The sequence below is a fragment of the Amblyomma mixtum genome, chromosome 3 (assembly GCF_055824585.1).
Source record: "Amblyomma mixtum isolate Tamu chromosome 3, ASM5582458v1, whole genome shotgun sequence".
In the NCBI taxonomy this organism is placed as follows: Eukaryota; Metazoa; Arthropoda; class Arachnida; order Ixodida; family Ixodidae; genus Amblyomma; species Amblyomma mixtum.
The window spans coordinates 317424935-317448803 of record NC_143014.1 but is presented as its reverse complement, the minus strand read 5'-3'; the positions used below and the strand labels follow the sequence as shown (position 1 = coordinate 317448803).

General features: G+C 49.2%; 1 protein-coding gene across 1 annotated transcript; it reads right to left on the bottom strand.

Annotated features, from left to right (window-relative positions):
• Positions 1-302: 302 nt before the first annotated feature.
• Positions 303-22837, bottom strand: LOC149355724 (uncharacterized). The gene is made up of 9 exons (XM_089576173.1): positions 22796-22837; positions 19087-19237; positions 17494-17639; positions 8995-9092; positions 5643-5799; positions 3864-4031; positions 1762-1881; positions 602-862; positions 303-473 (listed from the first exon to the last, which is right to left on the bottom strand). Exons 1-9 carry the CDS (start codon positions 22835-22837, stop codon positions 303-305), a joined length of 1314 nt encoding a protein of 437 aa, XP_089432299.1.
• Positions 22838-23869: the final 1032 nt, after the last annotated feature.

The window sequence follows — 23869 nt, the reverse complement described above, 5'->3', positions numbered from 1 at the left end:
AAGGGACGTGGCCATGGGTCATGCCACAAATTAATTCTGTTCTAGCATGCTGCGATGTATGCCCCTCACCACCTAACATGCACTGCACGAGGTAGGTACAGCGTCCCTTTCCACGGGCGATGGCGGTCCGGGAAAATGAATTGTCAGGTAAAAGCGAGCAAAAGCCCCACAATCATTGTAGAGTACTACACTATACGATGAGTATGCACACGAAACTGGTAAGATGCAGTGTGGAACATCACCGCCACTAGAGCAGTCAATGAATTGTTGCCTACACGCTGTTAAGGTACTTATTAACATACCTATTGGGATGACTGGGCTGGCACCTCAGTCAGGCTGGCCACCGTGACGGGCGCGTCCTTGCTGCTCATCTTCAACTGCAGCGGCGGGGCCTTGTCTCCTTGGGACGGAGGCACCAGGAGGTCGTGAAGGGTCTTGTTGTACACCTCTACAAAGCTCGCCACCATGGTGTACTGCAAGGGAGGCAAGCCATATCAATCATCACTCTGTGGAATCAAAAAGGGGCGCAGTCAATGGCAGGCTTAAAGAGCAGTAGCGCATGGGCGCCCACGCTCCCTCCTCCCTTCCTGCGCACACTGACCATCCACTGGGGCTGCTTCCGGGATGCCTCGAAGACCTGGTGAAGGGCCCGCGGGATGATGCCCCTCAGCTCGTCATCCTCGTCCCCCTCCATGGTGAGACTCTTGCCGGCGCCCGTCTGGCCGTAGGCAAAGATGCACACGTGATAGAAGTCCAGTGCACTCTGCACCAGCTGGGAGACTTCGGCGTACACCTCCACCTGACTGGCCACGCCCGGGAACACTCGGTCAAAGCTGAAAGTCAAGACGGTCTCCCGTTGCGCCTGCACGTAAGAGGCAGCAACACCCACATTTCCCACCACCGTGCAGGGCTGGCCAGGCATGGACGACATATCACACCTCGATTATAAAAGCAAATCTGCAGTGACCAATGTGCAATGTACAGAATGCACAATGTCGAGCCCAGAGAGAATTTCGCTTGGCTGTAGAGGTGCCATTGCACTGGGCAGTCAAGGTTAGATTTTGCATGCAGAGCGAGGGTGGGCTGTTGGAAATATGGAGAGGTAAAACCATTAGCAAAGGGAAAACTTGTCTAGGCATGCACACGATATACATGGCAGTGCCAGAATTGTGTGCGAGGGGCCGCTAGGCACAAAAGTGCCTAAGTGCTCTTCAATCCCCACAAGGTAGCTTCCCCACAGCCTCGCACAAAAGGCTGAAATCTATCTTTCACGAGCTTGAGTTTTCTTGTAAGGTAGTGTTCCACAATTTTTTGTTCACTTACAGCGCTGCACAATTTCAGCAGTTTTTAATTGAGACAACGCATATTGGTAGCACGCGAAATTAGGCGTTCAACGCTCACCTTTATGAAAGAGTGAGAGTTCAGCGAGCCTTGGAGACAAAACACTAATAGTCCCTTTCAAATTTCAGAGTACAATACACTGCTTATGCCTGTCGGGTGGTGCAAACAGAATGCCAACATGGCTAACTGTGATGGTTCGGAGTTGTACAGCATGCCGACAGAACATGAAGTCCACCATGGGCAACACGCAGTCCTGGGTATCTTGTCACCCACTTGCACTGCCATGCAGTTTTCAGTTGACCTTCACGCTCACAGGTAGCACAACAATAGCTAAATTCTGTAACTTTAATCCAGGAAGTGTGCCACAACCACACCACTGGTACGGTTACGAAAGCCCTATGGCCACAGGGTCCCGCTCACTTCCGGGTCCGTGCGGAGCACCTCGACGGTCCGCTCATCTGGCAGCATCAGGAAAGGTCGCTGCAGAGCTTTCTCGGAGGGCAGGAGGGGGCGCAGGCGGTAGCACACGCTGATATTGCTCTGCGACATCGCGTGGAGAGGAGACCGAATATACACCGGTCCGTGCTCACTTGCAGCAAGTAAAACAACAGCATAGCACCTTCACTGCAGACCGTAAAGGCATTGCATTCAAGTTTCACCATCCCTAGAAGCAACAAGCGATATACAGTAGTATAGGCATCATGTCTGGCCGCGTTTCCATTTTTCTTGACCTGTTGAAATCACAATCTTAATCTTGACCTTGCGCGATATTTCAGACCTCACTCAGGAACCATGACACACCTCACAGGAACTTTATTTTGGCTCGAGTCCGAAATATCGATCGCGAAAATGCTGATCATCACCAACCTGACTACAAGGCCACTCCCATGTCTCTCCAATTCATTCTGCCCTTTGCCAGTTGCGGATACCGTATGCCCGCAAACTTCTTAATCTCATCCGCCCACCTAACTGTCTGCTGGCCCCTGCTACGTTTGACTTGACTTGGAATCCACTCCATTACCCTTAAGGCCTAACGGTTATCTTGCCTTCACATTACATGCCCTGCCCAAGCCCATTTATTCCTCTTGATTTCAACTAGGATGTCATTAACCCACGTTTGTTCCCTAACCCACTCCGCCCGCTTCCGATCTCTTAACGTTACAGCTATCATTTTCTTTCCATACCTCGCTTAATTGTCCTGAACTTAGGCTGAACCCTATTTGTTAGCCTCCACGTTTCTGCCCTATAGGTGAGTACCCGTAAGATACAGCTGTAGTATGCTTTTCTCTTGAGGAATATTGGCAAACTGCCATTCATGATCCGAGAGAACCTGCGATACGAGCTCCACCCCATTCCTTACTACTTCCAGCACCTCGCTACCAATTGCGAACTGCTGTTCCGTTGCTAGACTGTTGAATATTACTTTGGTTTCCTGGTTTCCGGCGCTACCGTCATCCGTAGCGGCAGACACAGCATGTCCTGTATTACTGCGAGTGTGACGTAGAAACGTGGTTGAACAGTGAGGGTGGAAGCTGAGCAAGAACCTTCTTATGCTGCCTATAGCATCAAGACTGCCTATAGCATCAAGAATCAAGGTCCTCCTTAGCTATTCAGCAGACAAGGAAAGAGGAAAGAGGGGCTCGCTATTACAAACGTGACTGAAGCGAAAAGCCACTGCAACCAGTGGAACATGTCGCAGGTTGTGCTGGCCTGAAAGATTTTTTTCCCAGGTGAGTAGCAAGAGTAGACAAGGACAGGACAAGGACAGGATGAGGACATTTTCCCATACTCATACTGTCCAACAATTAGCCCTTGGAGGTATGCCCTGCATTCCACCGTTGCGCAGTTCGGGAAAAGCGCTGCGCAGTACAGTAAAAAAGCTTTTTTTGATGCGGAACGGATGCTGACATTGACGTATCATCTAAAAGTTAAGTAAGCTGCAGTTCAGGTGAAATGAAGTTTGCCAGGTGACTGACCTGGCAAGCTGTTCCTTCTTAGACTTTCTCCAACAATTTTCTTTTTAGAGGATAGATAGAACACAGTTTACAAGGCTTATTGTTTGCAACGAAGAAGAACAAGTATGCGTACAACAGCCCTCGGTCAGAACTGGGGGTGCTATTGGGCCCTTGTAAGCGGAGAGATGTGCACACAGCCTCAGCTCTTAACAGCACGGGAGTAAACTGCAAGGGGCAACCACCAAAGGGCTGGACATGGTGCGCAAAGAAATATAACCGTGAAGATGACATGTGCAGTGTGTGGTAAAACTGCAGATGCAATGAAACACACCTCACTAGAATGCGGCAGTTGACAGTAGAGCCATAGTCATTCTTCCGGAGGTAGTAGCTTAGAGATAAGGGTAATGAAAATAAATTTGAGAGACGTTAGCAGGAAGCGAAAGGAAAATTGGTGGCTCAAAACCAAGGCGGTGACGCAAGCATACAAGTTCTGGACTAAAAATTTGCCAAAAATAAATAGGATTAATATCTAAAGCAGGATGGCAAAGTTATAGAAATACCGCTCACCTTAAGTTCCTGCAGGCTGTTGTGCAGGGCGCGGCGATCCTGCTCAGAGGTAATCAACTCCTCCTGCTTTTCTGCCACCTTTGCACGCAGGTCTACGAGAAGCAACTCGAGACGCCCCTTTTCGGCGGCCAGAGTCGCCCGTTGGTCCTCCAGGGACTCCTGCGCTGCCTGTGCCAAAAACGCAAGGAAAAGGTTGGGAGCCCAAGGACACAGTACAATAAGAGAAGTAGTTATTTTAAAAATGAGCCCAGTGCAGAAACCAAAACTAACTGAAGTTAAGCTGCTATGATCACTGAACACTATGATCAACCATGAACGAGTGATGAAATGAGCAACTATAAATATAATACAGGCCAAATAACTGAAGACTAATACAAGTCAAGTAAAAAATTGGCAGTGGCTTAGCTCTGCAATGCCCGGAGAAACGGAGCGTAAAGCGACCGTTGTGCTTCGGCAACCTCGGGAACGGAAGAATTTAAATTTTACAGTCTTCTGCGCCGTCTGGCAGCAGCTCGACCCTCCTTAGCTTCCATGCCGAGCGCGACCGTCTTTTCTCCGCCGAGCGCATTATATACACGCGGCGCACCCTCCTCCAGCATGCGCAGTAGCGCAACTGTCGTAAACACGGCTCCAGCTAAAGGTCAGGCGTAGGAGAGGAGCGCGCACCGGCTGTGACGAGGAGGCGACGAACCTTCGCCTTTCGTGAAGTCACGCGGCTCTTGCGCATGCGCATAACGTGCGGCGCACACTCACGCGAAGCTCGGGTCTGGCCCGGTTAGTGTAGCTTTACGCTAGAAAAGCAGTGGACCATGTAAGTGGACCTAGCTAAACTTGCAGCTACCTCTGTCTCGTGCCATCACAGCCATACAGCGACGGCAAAACCAAAACGCAAGCTCCTGCGTAGCACCTAGTCCACCAAAAGAAATCTAACAATGCAATGGGGACAAAAACTAGGCCAGAAGGCACAGTCATAAATGTTGGAGGTGAGGCGCGTGCTGGAATCTTCTTTGCTTCCCGCCCCCTCATTTGTTAAAGCAAACTTCCCAATATCTTTGCAATGGACAATCACATTGTTGTCTCTTGACGAAAGAAAAAAGTTTTAATGGACACTGACAAAAGCTAGCTCTCAGGGCAGTTAATTTTAACCAGTCTCAGTTTGCAGGCCATTTCGGCACTTAACAGGGTAAGAGGGTCATAAAAAGTCTTAATTAAGTCAAAATTATAAACCTTAAGGGAGAATATTTTTACATGCACATTCAAAACATGCCATTCAATTTTGAACAAAGCGAGAGTCTGTGTACTTCTATAATGTGTCATGCAAGCATTTGTCGTGACCTTTAAAAACATTCCTCTGCAGGAAACTTGCTAAAATGCATGCCATTGCATTTTTCCAATGCCAAGAAATGCAGTAAGGGCAAAATTATCACCCTGCCTATTGCAGAAAACAAGTTCTAGGGGTTTCCAAGCAGCCAGGTAAGAAATGGCAAAGGAAATTTCATCCAGATTCTGCCAACTAATCCATTGTAACCACTAGTACACTAGCAGCCGAGCCAATCAAGCAGCAGCTGCACAATACTTATGAATATTTTCTAGCACGCCCCAAAGTATCTTCTCTGGAAAAAGTATTCCCAGTTTCCACAGCGGAGACTGGTGCCAATGGTTGCCACAGTTCTATCACACCTCCCCCCCCCCTCCCTCCTCAGGAGAGCCCACCCTTGACGATTGCATTCTGCAATATCCAAGAGCAGCTGCAGTGAAGAAAGGAACAGCATAACGCACCAGGAGGGCCGCACGCTCGCAGCGAAGCCCTGCCAACGCCCCAGTGGCTTCGGCCAGCGACCACTGCAGTGTTGCCACTTGCCCTGTGGCGGATGTCAGCTGAAGGGTGAGGGAGTCCCGCTTCGACTCTGCTGAAGACAGCTTGGCCTCCGTTGTGCTGAGTGCACAGAGAAAGGTGGAAGAGCCACTGAGTCACTCCAGCACCATTGCCAGCCTAGTACTGCAAAACCTTGTTCATTCGGACTTCAGTCGGAAGCGAGTGAACAAAATGTCCGAATTATCCGAAACTGAAATTTTAGGATTATAGAAAAGCAATTCGCATGAAAGAAAAAGATCAGTGCCCAGCTTTGAGCAAAGAAATTTTAAGGAGGAAAACAATGCGACAATGGCGATTTTTTGCAGTTCGATCGAATGCTTTATTTCATGCACACATGATGGTTTAAAGGTCCCCGCGACTTCACTGTGTAACGTGGTAGCGCTGGAGCTTCATTGCACGTGGGTTTGCAATACAGGAGACGTCTCCACACAAACGATAAACAGCGCGACAAGAGTAGAGTTTCAGCGCGCTGGAAGTGGAGATACCACGCAGGCAGAAACGACAGAAGCACGCATCAATGCCGGATCAACAAGCTGTCTTCATGAGGCAAGAAAAGAAAAGATAAGTAACAAGGCAACTTCCGTTCTATATGGAAGCTACGAAAATGGAACTAGGCTGATGGGTTCTGTTAGCCTGTCGATGGGGGCGTGCCGATTGTAAACACGCCTGCCGTTGCGCATGTCAGAGGGATGCGAGAAAAAATGCAAGATTACAGTTCTGGCCTACAAAGAATAATATTTGTACGACTTCTATTCGAGCAGGTCATGCTTCGCCACGGCGTCACATCGGGAGGCTGTCTGAATTAGCCGATGCCAACCTTGGGGCATTTGAATAAACAGGCTTCTAATGCCATAGACTTGCGTGAGAGCTTGGTGGGACTCTGGCAACAGTGAATTATCCGAACTAATGGTGGTCGAATTAACGAGAGCTTACTGTAGCAGCAAAATCAACAAAAAAGGGCTACAGCACATGTAGCTACTACCAGTGCCATACCAGTAGCTGACTTGTAGTAGAACCCTGCTCTTAAGTTCTCTAAGGCTGAGTTTTCCTAGCTGCTACATTTTGTGAGCCAATCCCATCGAAGCTCCCATAGAAACGTATGCAATACAGCCTCTGTTGTTAATCACAACTATGGCAGTGTTCCTGCATGCTACATGGACAACGCAACTAGGCGACAGTAATTGACCTTAGGCTGGTATATGCAGGGAAACCTGCATTAGCGAAGTTGAAAAAATTCGGGGATTTTTCATTACATCCAGGTTTTCGTTCCACGAAGTTTTCGCGAGAAGATCCAAAAGGGCAATGCAGAACGGAACCTAAAACAAGAAATGTAGCAGAAATCACCTGGAGAATGTTTACAGAAAACCCCAATATTCAATGTCTGAGAGTGCAACGGCCGCCGCCACTCTGCCGCAGCAAGTGCAACGCCACTGTAAGGTGAGGAGACGGGGAAGGCGGGAGCACCGCGGCCAAGCTAGAGGAGAGCGCGTACAGTCGTGTCGCTGCCGTAGACCGGCCGGCGGCCGCGGAGGCGTATTCTTCTTCCTGCATGTTCCCTCTTGTTTTAGCAGCCGCTGTTACCCCAGGAAACGGAGTCTGCCTTGCGTCGGTGTAGTTCCATTGCGTGAGAGCTGTCGGCGGAGGCGGAATTACGCAAAGCAACCGCGTGACAGCGATGGACGCGCCTTGCTCGTGCCGTTTTGTTTTTCCTATGTCCTATCACTTTTCGCAGGTTTTGGGCATGAACTGTTGTAGTGCCATGTGGTATGGCGTTACAAAAATGATAGGAACGGAGATGCGCCGACGGCGCTGGAGCATGACACATTATCTCAACTGCAGTCTATCGCTGCTATTTTTGACTCTCCTCTATATCAGTTCGTGCTTTATAGTCTTGAAACTTTTGTGCCAAATTTTGTTACCCAGTGGAAGCTAACAGATAGTCTGCCTAAGGAGTTCGTTTTATCAAGGACAACTGCGGCTACGACTTCATTACATTACGCACTTCAATGGGTATGACTTATCCCCCAATGTCGCGGGCTCGGCTAGCCTAGACCAGCTGGCTTTAGTGACCTTGTCCGGGGACAATGCGGGACGCTTAATACAGTAGCCGACCGATATTTCACACTCCAATAATTTGGACTAGCGTGATATTTTGGTCTTCGCTGAGGAATCGTCATGCACCTCACAGGAACCTCATAGGAATTTTCACGACTGATATTTCGGACTTTACGGAGTCTAAAAGTTCCAATTTTCAGACTAAAATACACACCAACAATATTGTGGGGATCGTTTTTCAACTAAAAGCTTGTTATTTCGGCCTAATGCCGGTGCGAGCGAGCATCGCTGTCACTACCAACCCATTTGTAGCCACCGTAAAAGGCGCCATCTTAGATTTGAACGGAGTGTGCTTGACGGGAGCAATCGAATAGTTTGGATAGGCTGGGCTATTTGTTCCCCATCGTGCCATTCGTGACAATGAGATGCTCTCCATTGCCGTCGAGGTGGCCTACAGATGGCGCGCGAGAGCATTGAAAACTGTACAGCGGGACAACTGAACCGTCCACTGTGGCTTGGACAACGCACCACGTGGTGTGGGGTAGTAAACGCGGTAGACGGGGGGGATGGTGGGGGGGGGGGGGCGGAGAGGAGGGACTGCATTCGGAGGCGCTCGCTCCCGCTCGCGTCTTCCCGTGGTTTACTCATGGGTTACCACTCGGTTTTCGCGAACGTCATTGTGCCATGCCAAGCGACGCTCATGCTTCTCGCAGCGAGTGCATTCATTCGCGGCATGATCGCAGCTGCGTTGCACTACCTGGTACCATTTGATAGGGTGCGGACATGAAGAAAGCAGGGCTATGACTCACTCTAATATTTCGTGCAAGCAGAACATGGGGAGCGGCAATTTTCGCGATTTTGAAAGCTGGTTTTTCGCACAAAAGTTTTTTTTTTTAATTTCACGAATTTTTCGGACTGTTCGAGTACACGGTCTATGTTTCGGGTCCCGCCGAGTCCGAAAAATATGTCGGTGACTGCATTGCACTAAAATAAAATTCTCTCTCCAAACTGCTACTAAACCTACGCAAGCTTGTGAAATGAGTGCATAAAAATCTGGCCAAGGGCAATCAACAACGACTACAATCAAACTGAAGTGCTGCAAATGTTCAATAAAAACCGCGTGGTCAGCAGATGCAGTAAATTTGTTTTGATGAGCAGGATTCTTGTTGTGATTGCGGTTCGCACACCCGTGCCACTTACCTCAGAGCCGACTGGAGCTCAGAGACCGTCGTAGAGAACTTGGCATTCTTGTTGCGCTCCTCATTCAGTTCACCGACCACCATCTCGAGCTCCTGCAGCTGTAAAAGAGGCGGAGGGGATTATGACACAGCCATTTCATTCAAACACTCATCATCATCATTAACCCGACAACACCACTGCAGGAGAAACGCCTCCCCCATATCGCTCTAATTTGCCCTGTCCTGTGCCAGCTGCGACCACCTAACCCACGCAAACTTCTTAATCTCATCTGCACACACAGTTTTCTGCCGCCCCCTGCTACGCCTGGCTTCTCTTGGAATCCACTCAGTTACCTGTCACGCAATACGGCACTCAACGACGCCAAGGAACTCGCGAGTTAACACTTCAGTCCCTTCCTGTTTGCATGGAAATTCCTTAGCTGAGTTAATAATCACCTGCTAATCGGAGAAACAGTCTGCTACGATTAGACCCAAAACAAAGTGGGTAAAGGAAAGGTTGGAGGGTGAGAGACATGCACGGATGCAAGTGGTCTGGGAACCCAAAAAAGCACTCCAAAGAGAAAAGGGGTTCCTGCAGAGCCAGCATGAGAACCCCTGATCTAGAGCACGAACGCAGCTGAGCAGAATTTAGCGAGAGGGCATCGACAGAAGTCCCCTATGCAAAGTAGAAGAATGAGCGCAGGAACAAAGAAAAAAAATGTCTGGGATTCAACCCAGCTGAGCCTAGTTAAAAGAGTGGAAGGTGATCCTCTCCTCGCTTTCTACTTCAATCTTAGCGTGTTTTCTCACTCTATCCTTCGCCAACGTGCCCAGTCGACATTCTTGATCACAAAAGTCATCAGACTCAATCAGCCGCCTACGATGCACAGCAGAAGCACTGGTTCCAGCGTGCGACTCCTCCATGGCTATCTGTGAACGTCAAGTAACGCTTCACGCTTTTTATTGTCTTATCAGATGAATGGAGAGTCACGTGGTTCAGCGCATCTGCGAGGTGAGCGTTGAATCACGTTGTTCAATGCTGTTGCGAAGGCAAGCGAACGCCGCTTGGTTCATGGGCCACAGCTGCGCCGAGTCTTATGGCATGACTGCGCAGCCGCAGCCCTGCTCCACCGCTTGAAGGTCATTCTCCGGAGCAACATGACCTTGAGGTTTTGCATGGGAGTAGAGCTTCCGCTCTAAATGCACTCAGCAGAGCCGCGAAGCAAACAGTGGGACACCAATAGTGACTGGAAGGGCAAGTCTCTAGAAAATCACGCGAACAGAACGAGCGCTCCTTTTGGGGTAGACACTTGAGCCACTCAAGAGCATGCTGGCTGGCAGGAGAGTCGAGTAGACATCCACATTAAAGAGGGTTCGCCACTGGGCTCCAAGGTGACGACTCTGCTCCATATTATGGTCAGCCTTACTCTGTGGGTTGTGAATGTTATGTTGGTAACGAGTAGACTTGCCGGCACGCGCAGTGAACACATATTGGCTTTGATTCCAGAAATAATGCGGCCCGATATTTATTTATTTATTTTATTTATTTATTCGATACTGTCAATACCATCAAGGATCGTAACAGGGAGGACATTCAAAAGTACAGAGGCACAAAAAAATATAGCAATGGTAATTAATCAAAGTACATAAAAAATATGACACGAGATTATACATTAGAAGATACGTATAACAAATAAACCAGAATGAGGAGCATGTGACATGATTTTGGCGGACAATAATACCACAAGTGAAAACACAAACGGAAGGAATAACTTCGTAATGACATATATGTACTCAATAAATACTAACATATAAGTAGTTGATTTTCCACACGTGTGCTAAAGGAATTCAATGATGGATTACTAACAATGGATGTGTTCAAGGTGTTTCATTCGTGTATAGCACGAGGGAAGTAAGAATATTTGAAAGTGTCAGTACGGAATGAAAACTCGTTTAAAGTGTGTTTGTGTTTATTACGTGTTTGTCGCGTTTGTGATTGTGATATGTATCTTGAAGTGTCGACTTTTAATTGATTGTGTACGAGTTGGTACATGGTTTTAAGGCGCGCTAGTTTTGCTCTGTTTTGAAGGGTTAGTAGTCCTGCGTGTTTGAGTAGTTCTGTTGGCGAGTCTGTCAACCTGTGTTTATTAAATATACATCTGACCGCATTCCTCTCCACTGCTTTTATTTGTTTAGTAAGCTTGTTAGTGAAAGGAAACCAAACCACATTAGCATACTGTAGAATTGGTCTGACATGTGTTATACGCAAGAAGCTGTTTCTGATGGTGCTAGCTTGAGACGTCTGTTAATGAAAAATAACTGTTTTAAGGCGGTTGATGTGACATTGTTAACATGAGAATCCCATCTGAGGTCAGAGGTCAGTGTTATGCCTAAATATTTATATTCGGACACCGAATCAAGAGGAATGGTGTTTAATGTGTACTGGAAATTTGATTGGTGTATCTTTCCGGTTACGGATAAAGCAACTGATTTTTTAACGTTAATAGTCATCTGCCATTCTTCACACCACTTGGTCACTGCTGTTAAAGCGTTATTTAAAGCGATATGATCATTGACGCAGTTAATTTCCTGGTAAGGTACACAGTCGTCGGCAAAGAGTTTAATATTGTGAGAAATACTAGTAGGTAAGTCGTTTATAAAAATTAAAAATAATACTGGGCCGAGAACACTTCCTTGTGGAACGCCGGATGTAACATTAGTTGTTTCGGACTTAGCATTGTTAATATCGATGAATTGAGTACGGTCAGTCAAATAATCAACGATCCAATCTACTATAGGGCCAGCTCCAAGGGTTGCATTAAGTTTGATAATAAGTTTGGAATGTGATACGCGGTCGAAAGCTTTCAAAAAGTCTAAGAAAATGAGATCAATTTGTTTCTGTTGATCAATAGCGAAGGATATGTCATGTGTAAGTTCGATTAGTTGTGCGACTGAAGATACTCCTTTCCGAAAGCCGTGCTGAAAAGGTGTTAAAATTTGGTTTTCCTATAAGTAGGTTGTTATGCGCTTTAAGATAATGTGCTCTAATAACTTGCATACAGTGCTTGTTAGTGAAATTGGTCTGAAATTTGATGGATCTGATATGCTTCCTGTTTTGTGTATTGGTGTCACTTTAGCTATTTTCCATTCTTTAGGAATGGTGTGCGAGGGCGCGGGCCGTGCCAGGGCACGGGCCCTGGCATGACATCACAAGGCACCTAGTAACTGCACAACCACAGATCTCAACCACCCTGCAGGGTTTTCAGGTGGCCTTCCACATGTCCTCCATCATTACTCCAGAGTTAAGAGCACTGATTACACGACGCGTCTACTAGCGTAGTCCGCAGCACTGATCGGACCACTCACAGAGCAGCCACGTCTACCAAGTACTGGGCACGCAGCTTGACTAAACGTACAATTAAAAGCAATTCGGCCAGAATTCACACTCATGACTACAATGCCTCTAATGCAGATCCCCAACATAGTCCAAGTTAGGCTCACTGGTCCGTTTTTTGGGAACCCTTCAACGCATTACAAGGAAAAGCTGGATACAAAGGTTGAGACACACAACGGTTTGAAACTGGTGCTGTCTGTGTCCAAGGCAAATGCATTACACGCTTTTAAGGCCAGGCCTGTGGCACTTACCAGAGGGTGCCGTCAAATGGTCACAGAGTCACTCGTTGCGGCATTGCGCAGAATTCATGACAGCTCTGCACTGGATATGTGCCAAGAAGTTTCCACACGTGCAGTGCGGGAGCCACTGGTGGGTTATCGAATGCCATTCCCGCGGGCTCATTGCCTCGCTATGTTGGATGTCGCTACGAGGGTGCGAGTGTGCACATTATGCGCGCACACACACACACGCACACACACACATACACGCGCGCGCGCGCGCGCATGCACACGTGCATACTTTACATACGTATATATACTGTTACGACCCATCTTGAGACCTGAGATGAAACGGAGGGAGATTCAACGTAGCGGCAATTTTGACGGGTCGTTTGACTTCAACTTGACCCCACGATGACCTCACGAAAAAGGGTGGCTTTCTGGGAAGTGGCCGACGAGGCTCTTCCCACACTCGGCTCGGCGAAAACGACCTCCCTTCGAGAAGCAACCGACGACAGGAGAAGAAAGGGTGTCCCTCGTCTTGAAAAAAAAAACCCGGAACGAATCAGAGGAAGCCTGCGCAGCTGCGGCTGTGACGTCAACACGACACAATACTATAGGAATGCGGAATGCGGACTGCGGACTTAGGAATGCGGACTCGCCAGTTCCCACGTGCGGGTTCTAAGCAGGTGTCTTAGTTGGCAGTGACGTGTGGTGCCGATCTTTTGTGCCACGATGAGTTACCGCCTAGTGAGGAGGCTCAACAGGTCTTCGATGGCGGTGCTGGTGCCGATCTTTTGTGTCGCGAGGGAATGTCGCCTGGTGCAGGGGCGGAATCTTGGGCTATATAACCTGCGACCAAAGTGGGCACGAACGCTCTGGACCTTCGGTAATAGGTCCATCCAGTGGCTCTGAGCCTTGGTTAACAGGCTCATCCAGACGCTCGACGCTATGAACTCTTAACTTTTGATTCCTTGCTCTTCTTTTTGTAAATTTTTGTAAATAAGTGTCTCAGTTTCTTGTCATTAAATCTGCTTGTTTTTGTAATCTCTAACCATCTGAAGTTCAGACAGTTCCTTCATTCCGGACGAGCCCCCTTGGAGACGCCACAACTGGCCACGCTACCTCGAGCCGTAACAACTGGTGGCAGCGGTGGGGTCTGCTACCTTGCGTCACAACAACTGGTGGCAGCGGTGGGATCTGCTACCTTGCGTCACGACAACTGGTGGCAGCGGTGGGATCCGAAGCCGTGGGATCCGAAGCCGTGGGATCCGAAGCCGTGGGATCCGAAGCCGTGGGATCCGAAGCCTGGGATCCGAAGCCTGGGATCCGAAGCCTGGGATCCGAAGCCTGGGATCCGAAGCCTGGGATCCGAAGAGACTGGTGAGATACGAAGAACCAACAACTGTGGTTCAGCGATGGGAATCTGAAGCTACAAGCGGCAACAACGGTCGGCCAGCGAGAGTGCAGCTGTCTTGGACATGATCACGTGTGTGGGTGAGTGCTTGGCTTTTCCTTTGATGTGGACCAGGTTCTAAGAGAGGGTTAAAATTTAGAACTGGTAGACACCTGTGCTTAAATCTTACAGGTTTCGTATTTTTGCATAGTTGTTTTGGAAATAGCTCAGACTCAGAACTATCACGGACCTACAGAAACTGCAGGAGTCGGACCTGTTGCTGTTGTGTGAGGAATTGGGGATTGAGACAAGGGGTTTGGCACGAAAACCGATGATAATTCAGGCCATTACTAATTTGGGGGCAGATGATGAGGAGCTCATTGAAAAGTGGAGTCTCATCGAACAAAAAAAGGAAGAGCAGCTCAGACGGCAAAAAGAGCAGGAAAAAGAGCAGCTCAGACAGCAGAAAGAGCGAGAAGAAGAGCAGCTCAGACAGCAGGAGGAGCGAGAGAGAGAGGAAAAATGGCGTCAGCGCGAACGTGAGAGGGAAGCAAAACTACTGAAGCTAAGGGCTGAGCTCAGTAAGTTAGAAATGGAGTTGAGCAAGAGGTCGGGCGGTTGTCCCCAGCAAGTAGTACCTCTTCTCAACAAGGAGGCAGGCGAGAGGTGTGAAACTATTCCGCAGAAAAGCCTCCGTGTGGATAAAGAACAAGAAAGGCGAAAGCTACGCGAGGAAAACGAAAGGTGTGACGCGCTTACTGTTAACCCTGAGACAGATAGCGCGTTGGCAGATAAAACTGAGGTCCCGCGCCAGAAAGAATGCAGTGAGGTTCGGTGTGCACGCGATGACAGAACCAGACAAGGGACACCGCTGGTGCAGCTGGCGAGCACTAGCAGTCAGAAAGTTGAGGCTGTACTAAGCGACACAAAGAGTGAACGGGTATCGCCCGACGGCAGCCGTGAAGCGCCAGGGAAGAGCGCAACGTTCGCGGAAAAGTGCCGTACAGACGAGATTGTTTCTGTTGCCTTGAATGAGGAGGATGCTGCTCCGATAGGGAGACAGCCGGAAAATGAGCTTGGGTGCTCAGACGAAACCACAGGAGTGGACGATTCAACAGTTGAGCCGCCGCCTGGCACTGTGAGTAGTAAACCGCAAGTAGCGTCGCGGCGCAGGAAAAACCGCGAACGCGACAAGCGAATGAGGATTGCTAGGGCAGGTGTTAATGCTGATGCGAGGGCCGGCAAATTAACTCTGGACAGCACCGCGAGAACTGTTGAGGGAAAGGGTAAACCAACAGTGCCATTTTCCCAAAGGCGGCTGGGCCCGAGGAAAGCCAAGGTCACTGCCCTTGCAGGCCGAAAGCACCATTGTCCATTGAAGAAACATCGCGAACGCGACAAGCAATTGAGAAGTGCCAGTGCAGGTGTTGATGCTGATGCAAAGGCCGGCAGATCAACAAGGGACGGCACCACGAAAGCTAGTAACCGAAAAGGAAAATCAGTGAAATTTTCCCGAAGGCGGATAGGCCCGATGAAAGCCCAGTTGACTGCCCTTGCTAGCCAAAAGAGGGACAGACGGCGCAGTCGTTGGACACGTGACGCATGCTACATGTTACGAAGAATAGGGCTCGACAGCCACACAAAAGGGCGCCACAGAGAGCGCGTGAGTCGGAGGGGGTCGCTGCAGGCAGGGACCAAGAAATGGTGGAGGCACCCTTTCCTCAGTAGGTCGAGCGGAGGCGGAACCAATCAAGCACGCAGTTTTTTTGAAGCACCTGCTTGTGGACCGGCCATCCGACCACGACCGCGCAGGGCGCGGCTGAAGCATGTCCAAGTCGGGGAATAAGTGTTTGCCTTTTTTTTTTGGTGCATTGACTCACTGTAAAAAAACGAGACAGGGGTGAAGGCAAACGAGTTCCCATTTTTAGTGGTAATGCTGAGTGGTGTTAGTGGACTACAGGATTTTCACTCAGTTATGCAGCTTTTGGAGCTGTTTACTTTTTTTTGTACATGCAGGAAGGGACGCGGACTTCTTAGCTGTTCTTTTTTTTAAGCAGTCCGGAATGCTCTTTAAGAACCAAAATTGCTACTAATAGTTTTTTTCGTGCGGTTTTGAAAGTAAATGTCTACAGTAGCAGGTTCGGTTTTTCTCAGCTTGCGTGGGTCCTGGGAGTTTTCAGTGTGGGCTTTTCTACAACGACTATGCTACCGAAATTGAATCCCTCTTTTGGAACTGGTTTGCTCGGAGGGAAGTTGAGTGCTTGCTTGCGCATGTGGTTGAAGTTTCAGAGACGCCTCAAAGAATTTGGCCGGCGTAATAGAAGACCACGTTGCGAGCGGCAGAGGGCTTCTGGCATACTTCTGGCACGCTTCTGCAAGTCGTCTCTTCGTGCAGCAGCGATGACTGCTACTCGCCGAGACTCGTCTGGCGGGGGAGGTAGCTGTTACGACCCATCTTGAGACCTGAGATGAAACGGAGGGAGATTCAACGTAGCGGCAATTTTGACGGGTCGTTTGACTTCAACTTGACCCCACGATGACCTCACGAAAAAGGGTGGCTTTCTGGGAAGTGGCCGACGAGGCTCTTCCCACACTCGGCTCGGCGAAAACGACCTCCCTTCGAGAAGCAACCGACGACAGGAGAAGAAAGGGTGTCCCTCGTCTTGAAAAAAAAACTCGGAACGAATCAGAGGAAGCCTGCGCAGCTGCGGCTGTGACGTCAACACGACACAATGCTATAGGAATGCGGAATGCGGACTGCGGACTTAGGAATGCGGACTCGCCAGTTCCCACGTGCGGGTTCTAAGCAGGTGTCTTAGTTGGCAGTGACGTGTGGTGCCGATCTTTTGTGCAACGATGAGTTACCGCCTAGTGAGGAGGCTCAACAGGTCTTCGATGGCGGTGCTGGTGCCGATCTTTTGTGTCGCGAGGGAATGTCGCCTGGTGCAGGGGCGGAGTCTTGGGCTATATAACCTGCGACCAAAGTGGGCACGAACGCTCTGGACCTTCGGTAATAGGTCCATCCAGTAGCTCTGAGCCTTGGTTAACAGGCTCATCCAGACGCTCGAAGCTATGAACTCTTAACTTTTGATTCCTTGCTCTTCTTTTTGTAAATTTTTGTAAATAAGTGTCTCAGTTTCTTGTCATTAAATCTGCTTGTTTTTGTAATCTCTAACCATCTGAAGTTCAGACAGTTCCTTCATTCCGGACGAGCCCCCTTGGAGACGCCACAACTGGCCACGCTACCTCGAGCCGTAACAACTGGTGGCAGCGGTGGGGTCTGCTACCTTGCGTCACAACAATACACATATATTGTAGGCACACATATATACATGCATATATATGTGTGTAAGTACTCTGTTCTCTCTCTAAGAGGCCTAGGAGCGCTTCATTGACGGCAGAGCACGGGCCTTGGCATCAAAGCCTCGCAAATCACATGACGGCGAGCCTCCGATTTCCGCATCTATCTGTAGCAAAAACTGCGAAGTAGAGGAAGGACAAAGATGAGCTCACTCTTGTGGTGCTCTGGAGGCTGAGCTGCTCCTTCTCGCCCGAGAGACCCTTCATCCTCTCCTCGAGGTCGTGGATCCGGCCCTGGAGCTCCCAGTGCTTCTGTTTGCCAGCGTCCGACGGCCCCAGTGCCGCCGTCACAGCCGGCGCTGGTCACACAACGAAGCCAGCAGGGTTAGTAGCCTACTCTGCGTTTCACTCTCGGCATGCAATGTTGTGGAATCTTCGCTAGTATAGTTTTCCACAAGAGCATTTTGCTCCGCTGAATATATCACTTTTCGAACCCTCAGTGAGGGTTTGGGTGAAAGCATGGAGTGGTATAAGATATGCTAGGCAATCCAAACTGAGCTCAGTTACTGAACCCTCCGATTATAATTCTCACTAGCGGCAAACAGGCATGCAAGCCATATACCACTCCGGCGCATTTCACTCCTCGAGGTCTCAGTGAGAGGCAGGAAGAAAAAGCTAAGCAAAATGAAGTTCAAGCAGTGGCAGTGTCTACATCGAACATACACCAACCATATTTTAGCCACTGACATAGCCAGCACTAATAAGAGTGCTAACTTTGGCAGTGTTGCACACTGTGCATGGAACGTAGTACAGCGACCATGCACTCTGGCCTTCCACACAAAGAAAAGGCACATTTGCCTAAAGTGCTCAGGTGCTGCGCCTTGCAGCACGCTGTTGACATCAACTGCTGGGTCTGGGTTTCGACACAGCTTGTCTCGAGTGTGCATGGATCGCGCCACATTTATCCGCACCCCAGTGTTCACCGTTACCTCTGCGCTACCACTCAGAGCTGCTGTTTTCAATGCCGGGCAAAGCCATGGATTCATGGTGCTCCGTCACTTAAGCATGTGCCGTAAAATACCCACCATCCGCCCATGCTCCAATAAGCGCCCACTCCCTTTTCTTAATATTTTGAATTTTCCTAAAACACTAAACAAAAGCTGATGCGAAATATGTCCGCATGTATGGAAGAAGTTCAAAAACACCGCAGACGCATCAGGAGCCTTGTTTGGCATCTCCTCGATGATCATCGCGGAGGGAGAGAAGGGGGGGGAGGGAGGTGAACATGGTACTTAGGTCATTCTGATGATACGCCTAAGCTCAAGGTCAAGCACTTTCCAAAGAAAAGCTTGGGAGGATCACTCCGTGAACGTGATGAAAGGAGCATAGGAAAGGGAGAGCCGACAAATTGCAAGCGGTATGCAGTGGTGTTGACAGACGGAGGGTCCCAGATCATGTGGTCACATTCTCTGTTAGCTTACTTTCTCTCCACACACTATCATATATGTTCATTCAGGTTTATTTTTAAGGATCTGTCATCTCATCAAGCGAGGATCCATTCCATCGTGTGTGCGTTCTGGATTTTCGCGCCTGGAGGTAACAAGTGCCCATCCCACAATATTTCAGGATTATCTTCAAATTTTAGGCGAGCGCTTGTTTGATATTTTACGGTAAGTGACACTCCAGTCAACAGCTAGAGCTCAGTCTTGTGCCCAGACAGATTCATCGTCCTTGACAGTAGTCGAATAGCAGTCGAATAGTACTGCTTGTAACACAACATCTGTGACCACAAAGTAAGGAGCATGCCTTTGGGACTCGCACTGGCTGCGGCCCCCGTGGCGATGTTGGCGACGATGTTGGCGGCAGAACTGGCCACATTCCGCTTCAACCTGCTGAGCGGTGGGGGCATGACGGCACCAGGGCGGTGCCGCTTCGGCTGCTCCGCGGTGTTTGCTGGCTGCAAAGAAAAGAAATAGGTCGACCCGACAAGTATCAAAGATGAGATTCATATTGTGACGAAGACGAAGCTGGCAGTGGCGCGGGACGGAGCGCTCGCGCTAGGCCAGCGGCCATTAAATCATCTCATAGCCATCGTTCACTACGCCTCATTCTTCGGCTGGCCGCCGCGTAACATTTGGTGTGAGGTGCTGGGGTCCCTTCATCGCCATCCTGGTCCCGGAGCTTCGGTGTCCTGCGCCTGCCGTGGACGTCGGCCGTGAGTGCCTGGTCCGCGCCGCCCGGCCGTGCCCTAGCCCGTCCGAACTGAACCGACCTCGGCGCTCACCCCAGCCCCGTCCCCCGCCCGGACCACAAGACACGACGACCCAAGACCCGACCGACCCGAGACCCCACCGACCCGAGACCCTACCGACCCAAGACTGAAGACCCACACGAGAAGACACCGCCCCACTGCCCCTGCCGTCCGGTGCGTCCAAGGACCTCAGCCGTCAGCTCCTGACACCCTCCGGCCCGGATGCTTCGTGGACCGGGACTCATTCTCTCATCTTTCTCATCGTGGCGGCCAGCACTGCACCATCTTCTACATATTGTTCGATCCTTCACTCAAGACCATCGCCATTTCGCCGTCTGTTCGTCACCGATCGGGACGATCGCTCGGAGGCCCCGAGTAGTGTGACGAAGACAAAGCTGGCAGTGGCGCGGGACGGAGCGCTCGCGCTAGGCCAGCGGCCATTAAATCATCTCATAGCCATCGTTCACTACGCCTCATTCTTCGGCTGGCCGCCGCGTAACATTATCAACTGGAGTTGAACACGTGCCGGAGATGATGCACTTATCTCAAGTAACAATAAGCAGGACAACACCCAACCTCGCCTTTTCCTGCAGAATGGCATCCATGCTCTCAGTCAAACAAAAAAAGTTGTTCCAGTGCATTAAAAGTGCAAGAGGATATAGGAAAAAATTATTAGTGAAGTCACAGCCATGAAATTGTCAGGAAACTTGTATTTTTGCATGCGGATTCCAAATATGTTATTAATTTTATGTACAAGTCTGTGCATTTATACAACATGTTATTCAACTTTTGAGAAGAATGTTTGCGGCAGGGAACTCGCTATATTGCATGCCACTGGTTTCTCTTGACATCGCGCTAAGCATTAAGGGTAAAAATATCTTGCCTGCAATAGAAGTTGAGTTATTAGGATTGGAAGTTGTCACATAACACGTTCACTGCGTCGTGGCCTACCGGTGGGTCACGCAACGCAGTCCAGCCGTGCTGGCGCAAACAACTAGGCGTTTCTTGCAGTGCGGCGACTATATGCTTCCAGAAACGCAGGAAAATGCCTTCCCACTATCATATCACAGATGGCAGTAGAGATATAAAGCGCGCCTGTATTTATTGACATTGTCCCTTGCAATGCGTCTGATGATGCTCAAAATGTTCCAGCTACCCGCTCCAGCCTTTTGTCCGGGCGCTTTCTACATGCGCAACGTACGTTTGAAAAGCGCACACAATGTGTGCAAGAGCTCAGCTGAAGAATTAATGTGTCATATTCGCAATAACTTGGCTCACTCTCAGTGCCAAACCTCGTGGTCCTCATCCTTGTGCTTTATATTTTTTACGAGCATTCAAAAATTGTGATGGATTGTGAAAACTTCGACGGAGGTGCAGAAACCCAGTAGAAAAGACCCTGCGGTGGAAGCAAATCCACCGGGACACACGGCAGCCCGAATACGTTGCCATCCACTTCGTGCGGCACAACTTCTGCTCCAGCGAACATTGAGTGTTCAAGCAGCGACGATGACAACCTCGAAGTGTTATTGGAATGGTCTTCTCAACTGGGGGATGGTGAGTCAAGCGTTTGCGCTGAAGCGGTATCTGAGGATTCGGAAAATGGTGATTTTCAGGCTGCATTACCTGCCGAAATCTGGAATGCGATACCGACTAGAGTTAGAGCGATGTAGTATTCGAGCCCTCCTGTGCTAATCAGCCTCCCGACTAGCAACGATGCTTTCAGTTTGTTCTCTCTTTTTTTGAGTGATGACATTTCGGACATGATGGTTCATGAGACAAACAGGTCAGGGAAGCAGTGCATAGGCTCGAACGTCCTACAAGAGAAATCGCGCGTGAAGAAATTGACTGACGCAAACGTGCAAGAAATGAAAGTGTTCGTTGGTGTAATGGTCTGCACGGATTTTGTAAGGCTTCCTAGTCTGCAGCACTACTGGGCAAGAAGCGATCTGTACGGCTTAAACTGCATTCGCCAGAACATGGCCCGCGACCGGTTTCTGCTGCTACTAAGGCTCTGGCATTTCACAAATAACGAGGAACCTAGCGCACAGCAGGATCGTCTCTATCGTACTCGACCCTTAATGGAAAATACGAATCGCAATTTCTGCTCACTGCTGGAGCCAGGCAAATAGATTGTCATTGACGAAACGATGATTCCGTGGCGTGGACACATCGCCTTTAGGCAATACATCCCTGGTAAAACCCTTAAGTATGGAGTCAAGCTATACAAAGCCTGTACAAAGGAGGACTATACATTGAAAGTGCAAATATATGCCGGAAAATCTGGCGCCATAGCGGGCATGGGGCATGCCGAAGAAGTAGTAGTAAATGTGATGGGTGGCTTCACCGGCTGTGGTCGCACACTTTTTGTCGACAACTTCTATGCGAGCATGCCGCTTCCGTCACTCCTGTTGAAAAATGCTACATTTTTATGTGGCAATCTCCGATCGAACCGAAAGGGGCTTCCGATCCGTCCCCCAGATACGTGTCAAACCGCATTGGTCATCGTCACAAAGTTGGCATTGAAACGTTTAACACTGTAATTGCATTTCAGTCTTTCTTGCCTCGTACATCACGCGAATGGAACCGCCTTCCCGCAGATATCGCCGACATAAGTGATAACTAGCATTATCGGTCTGCACTAGCTAACATTGTGTGACAGGAATATAATAATACTTTGTTTTGTATCATGTGTTGTATCTGTTTATGTATTTTCTTGTTTTTGTAACCACTCCCCTCTTTAATGCCTTTGGCCTTGAGGGTTCAATAAATGAAATAAAATGACAGAAGTTACACAAGCTACAGTAAAAAAAGGAAGTCGTTGGTCTTGAATCCCACAACGGCGTTAAGGTGCTGAAGTGGTTGGATAAACGGCCCGTTCTCATGATGACAACGGTTGCTGAGCATGACGCCAGCCGTGTTGATACCGAAAAAAAAAACGAGAAAGGGTGAGCCGATCATGAAACCGCGCACAGTCCTCGACCACAACGGGACGAAAAAGGGCGTAGACTACAGTGACCGAATGACGTCCTACTATTTCCTGCCTACGGAAAGGGCTAAAGTGGTATAAGAAAGCTGCGATGGAGCTCATCCTTGGAACTGCAGCTGCGAACGCATGGGTTGTCTGTTCAATGATGGACGGTAAAACGTGGCCAATCAACGAATTCCGCGAGGAGTTGGCACGCGCACTCTTCGCCACAGCTCAAATTCTGACCGAAAGCACACACGGAACAAAGCGCGCCCATATGCTGGAAAAGGCCGATGCACCTGCATGGCCTGTCCAAAGGAGGTGTACTGGATGCTACGCATCGCTGAGAGCTGGAAGAAGCCCAGTGTAGGCAAGGGTAATCGCGAAGAAAGTTGTTAAATTTTGCGCAAATTGCGCGGGGAGGGCATTTATGTGTTTGCCATGTTTCAATCTTCTGCATGAGTACAAATCCTGAACATAGACTACGTTGTAGACATCGTGAGCTGGTGGCACGTAAGACGTTTAGTTGCAAATGCTGTGATTTGAACTTTTTTTTTCTCCGGAAAATTATTCTGGAAGTATTTCAATAAAATGTCGAGTTTGAGGTCTTGTTCTTGAGTCTTGGTGCTTAGTGAATGTTGAAATGCAGGGTCATGTAGTGTGGCCCCACAAAGGGGAGCTGGTCGGTGGGTAGTAAACGTAGCGGCAACGGCTTCAAAACACAAACTCTTTATGGTGGAAACTTGTGCATACCCACGAAAAGAAAGAAGAATCGAGGGCACGAGAGCAGCAAGGGCCTCTGGCACTTGTTCGGACCAGAACGACAGAATCTCTTCGCCGCGCTCTAGTTACATAAAGCAGAAATTTTGTAGACAGAAAGGGCGCCGTTTTTCAAGGACATCCTTGAGAACGTGCTTCAGTCGCGCTCACTGGGGATGAAGCGAGCAGAGTCACGGTAATAAATGACTCCATAAGTTCTCCAGATGCCGTATGCTACAAGGATTCGTTACCCATTTTGTTTTTATGATTCATTTGGTCCTCTACGTCAGGTCATTATTGTTCGATGACGTAGCCGTGCCGTTCAAATGTCCGTGGGAAGAGACCTGACTATTGGCTCATTGGCGACCGGACCTCACTATTGGGTGCACTTTGCAGCCAATACTGAACCGGAGCACACAACGAATGGCGAAGACTACCTTCAACGCGAGTGTCCGCTGCCTTTCATTTCTGTGATTGGTCGACTGCTGCTTTCTTCTGATGACTCCGTCACGCTTACGTCACGCGAAACGGAGCGGAAAATGAACAACGGTTTCTGATAAAATACGGCCCCAGGTAAAGCAACTTCCTGAAAATGCACGCGCTAAGTGCACCAC

Coding starts and splice junctions, on each gene's coding strand:
- LOC149355724 (XM_089576173.1), bottom strand. CDS start 22,837: ATGCGTAGCATCCAGTACACCTCCTTTGGACAGGCCATGCAG. Junction 1,882..3,863: donor ACAGCCTGCAGGAACTTAAG/GTGAGCGGTATT, acceptor GCGATGTCGCAG/AGCAATATCAGCGTGTGCTA. Junction 863..1,761: donor TGCTCCGCACGGACCCGGAA/GTGAGCGGGACC, acceptor TCTTACGTGCAG/GCGCAACGGGAGACCGTCTT.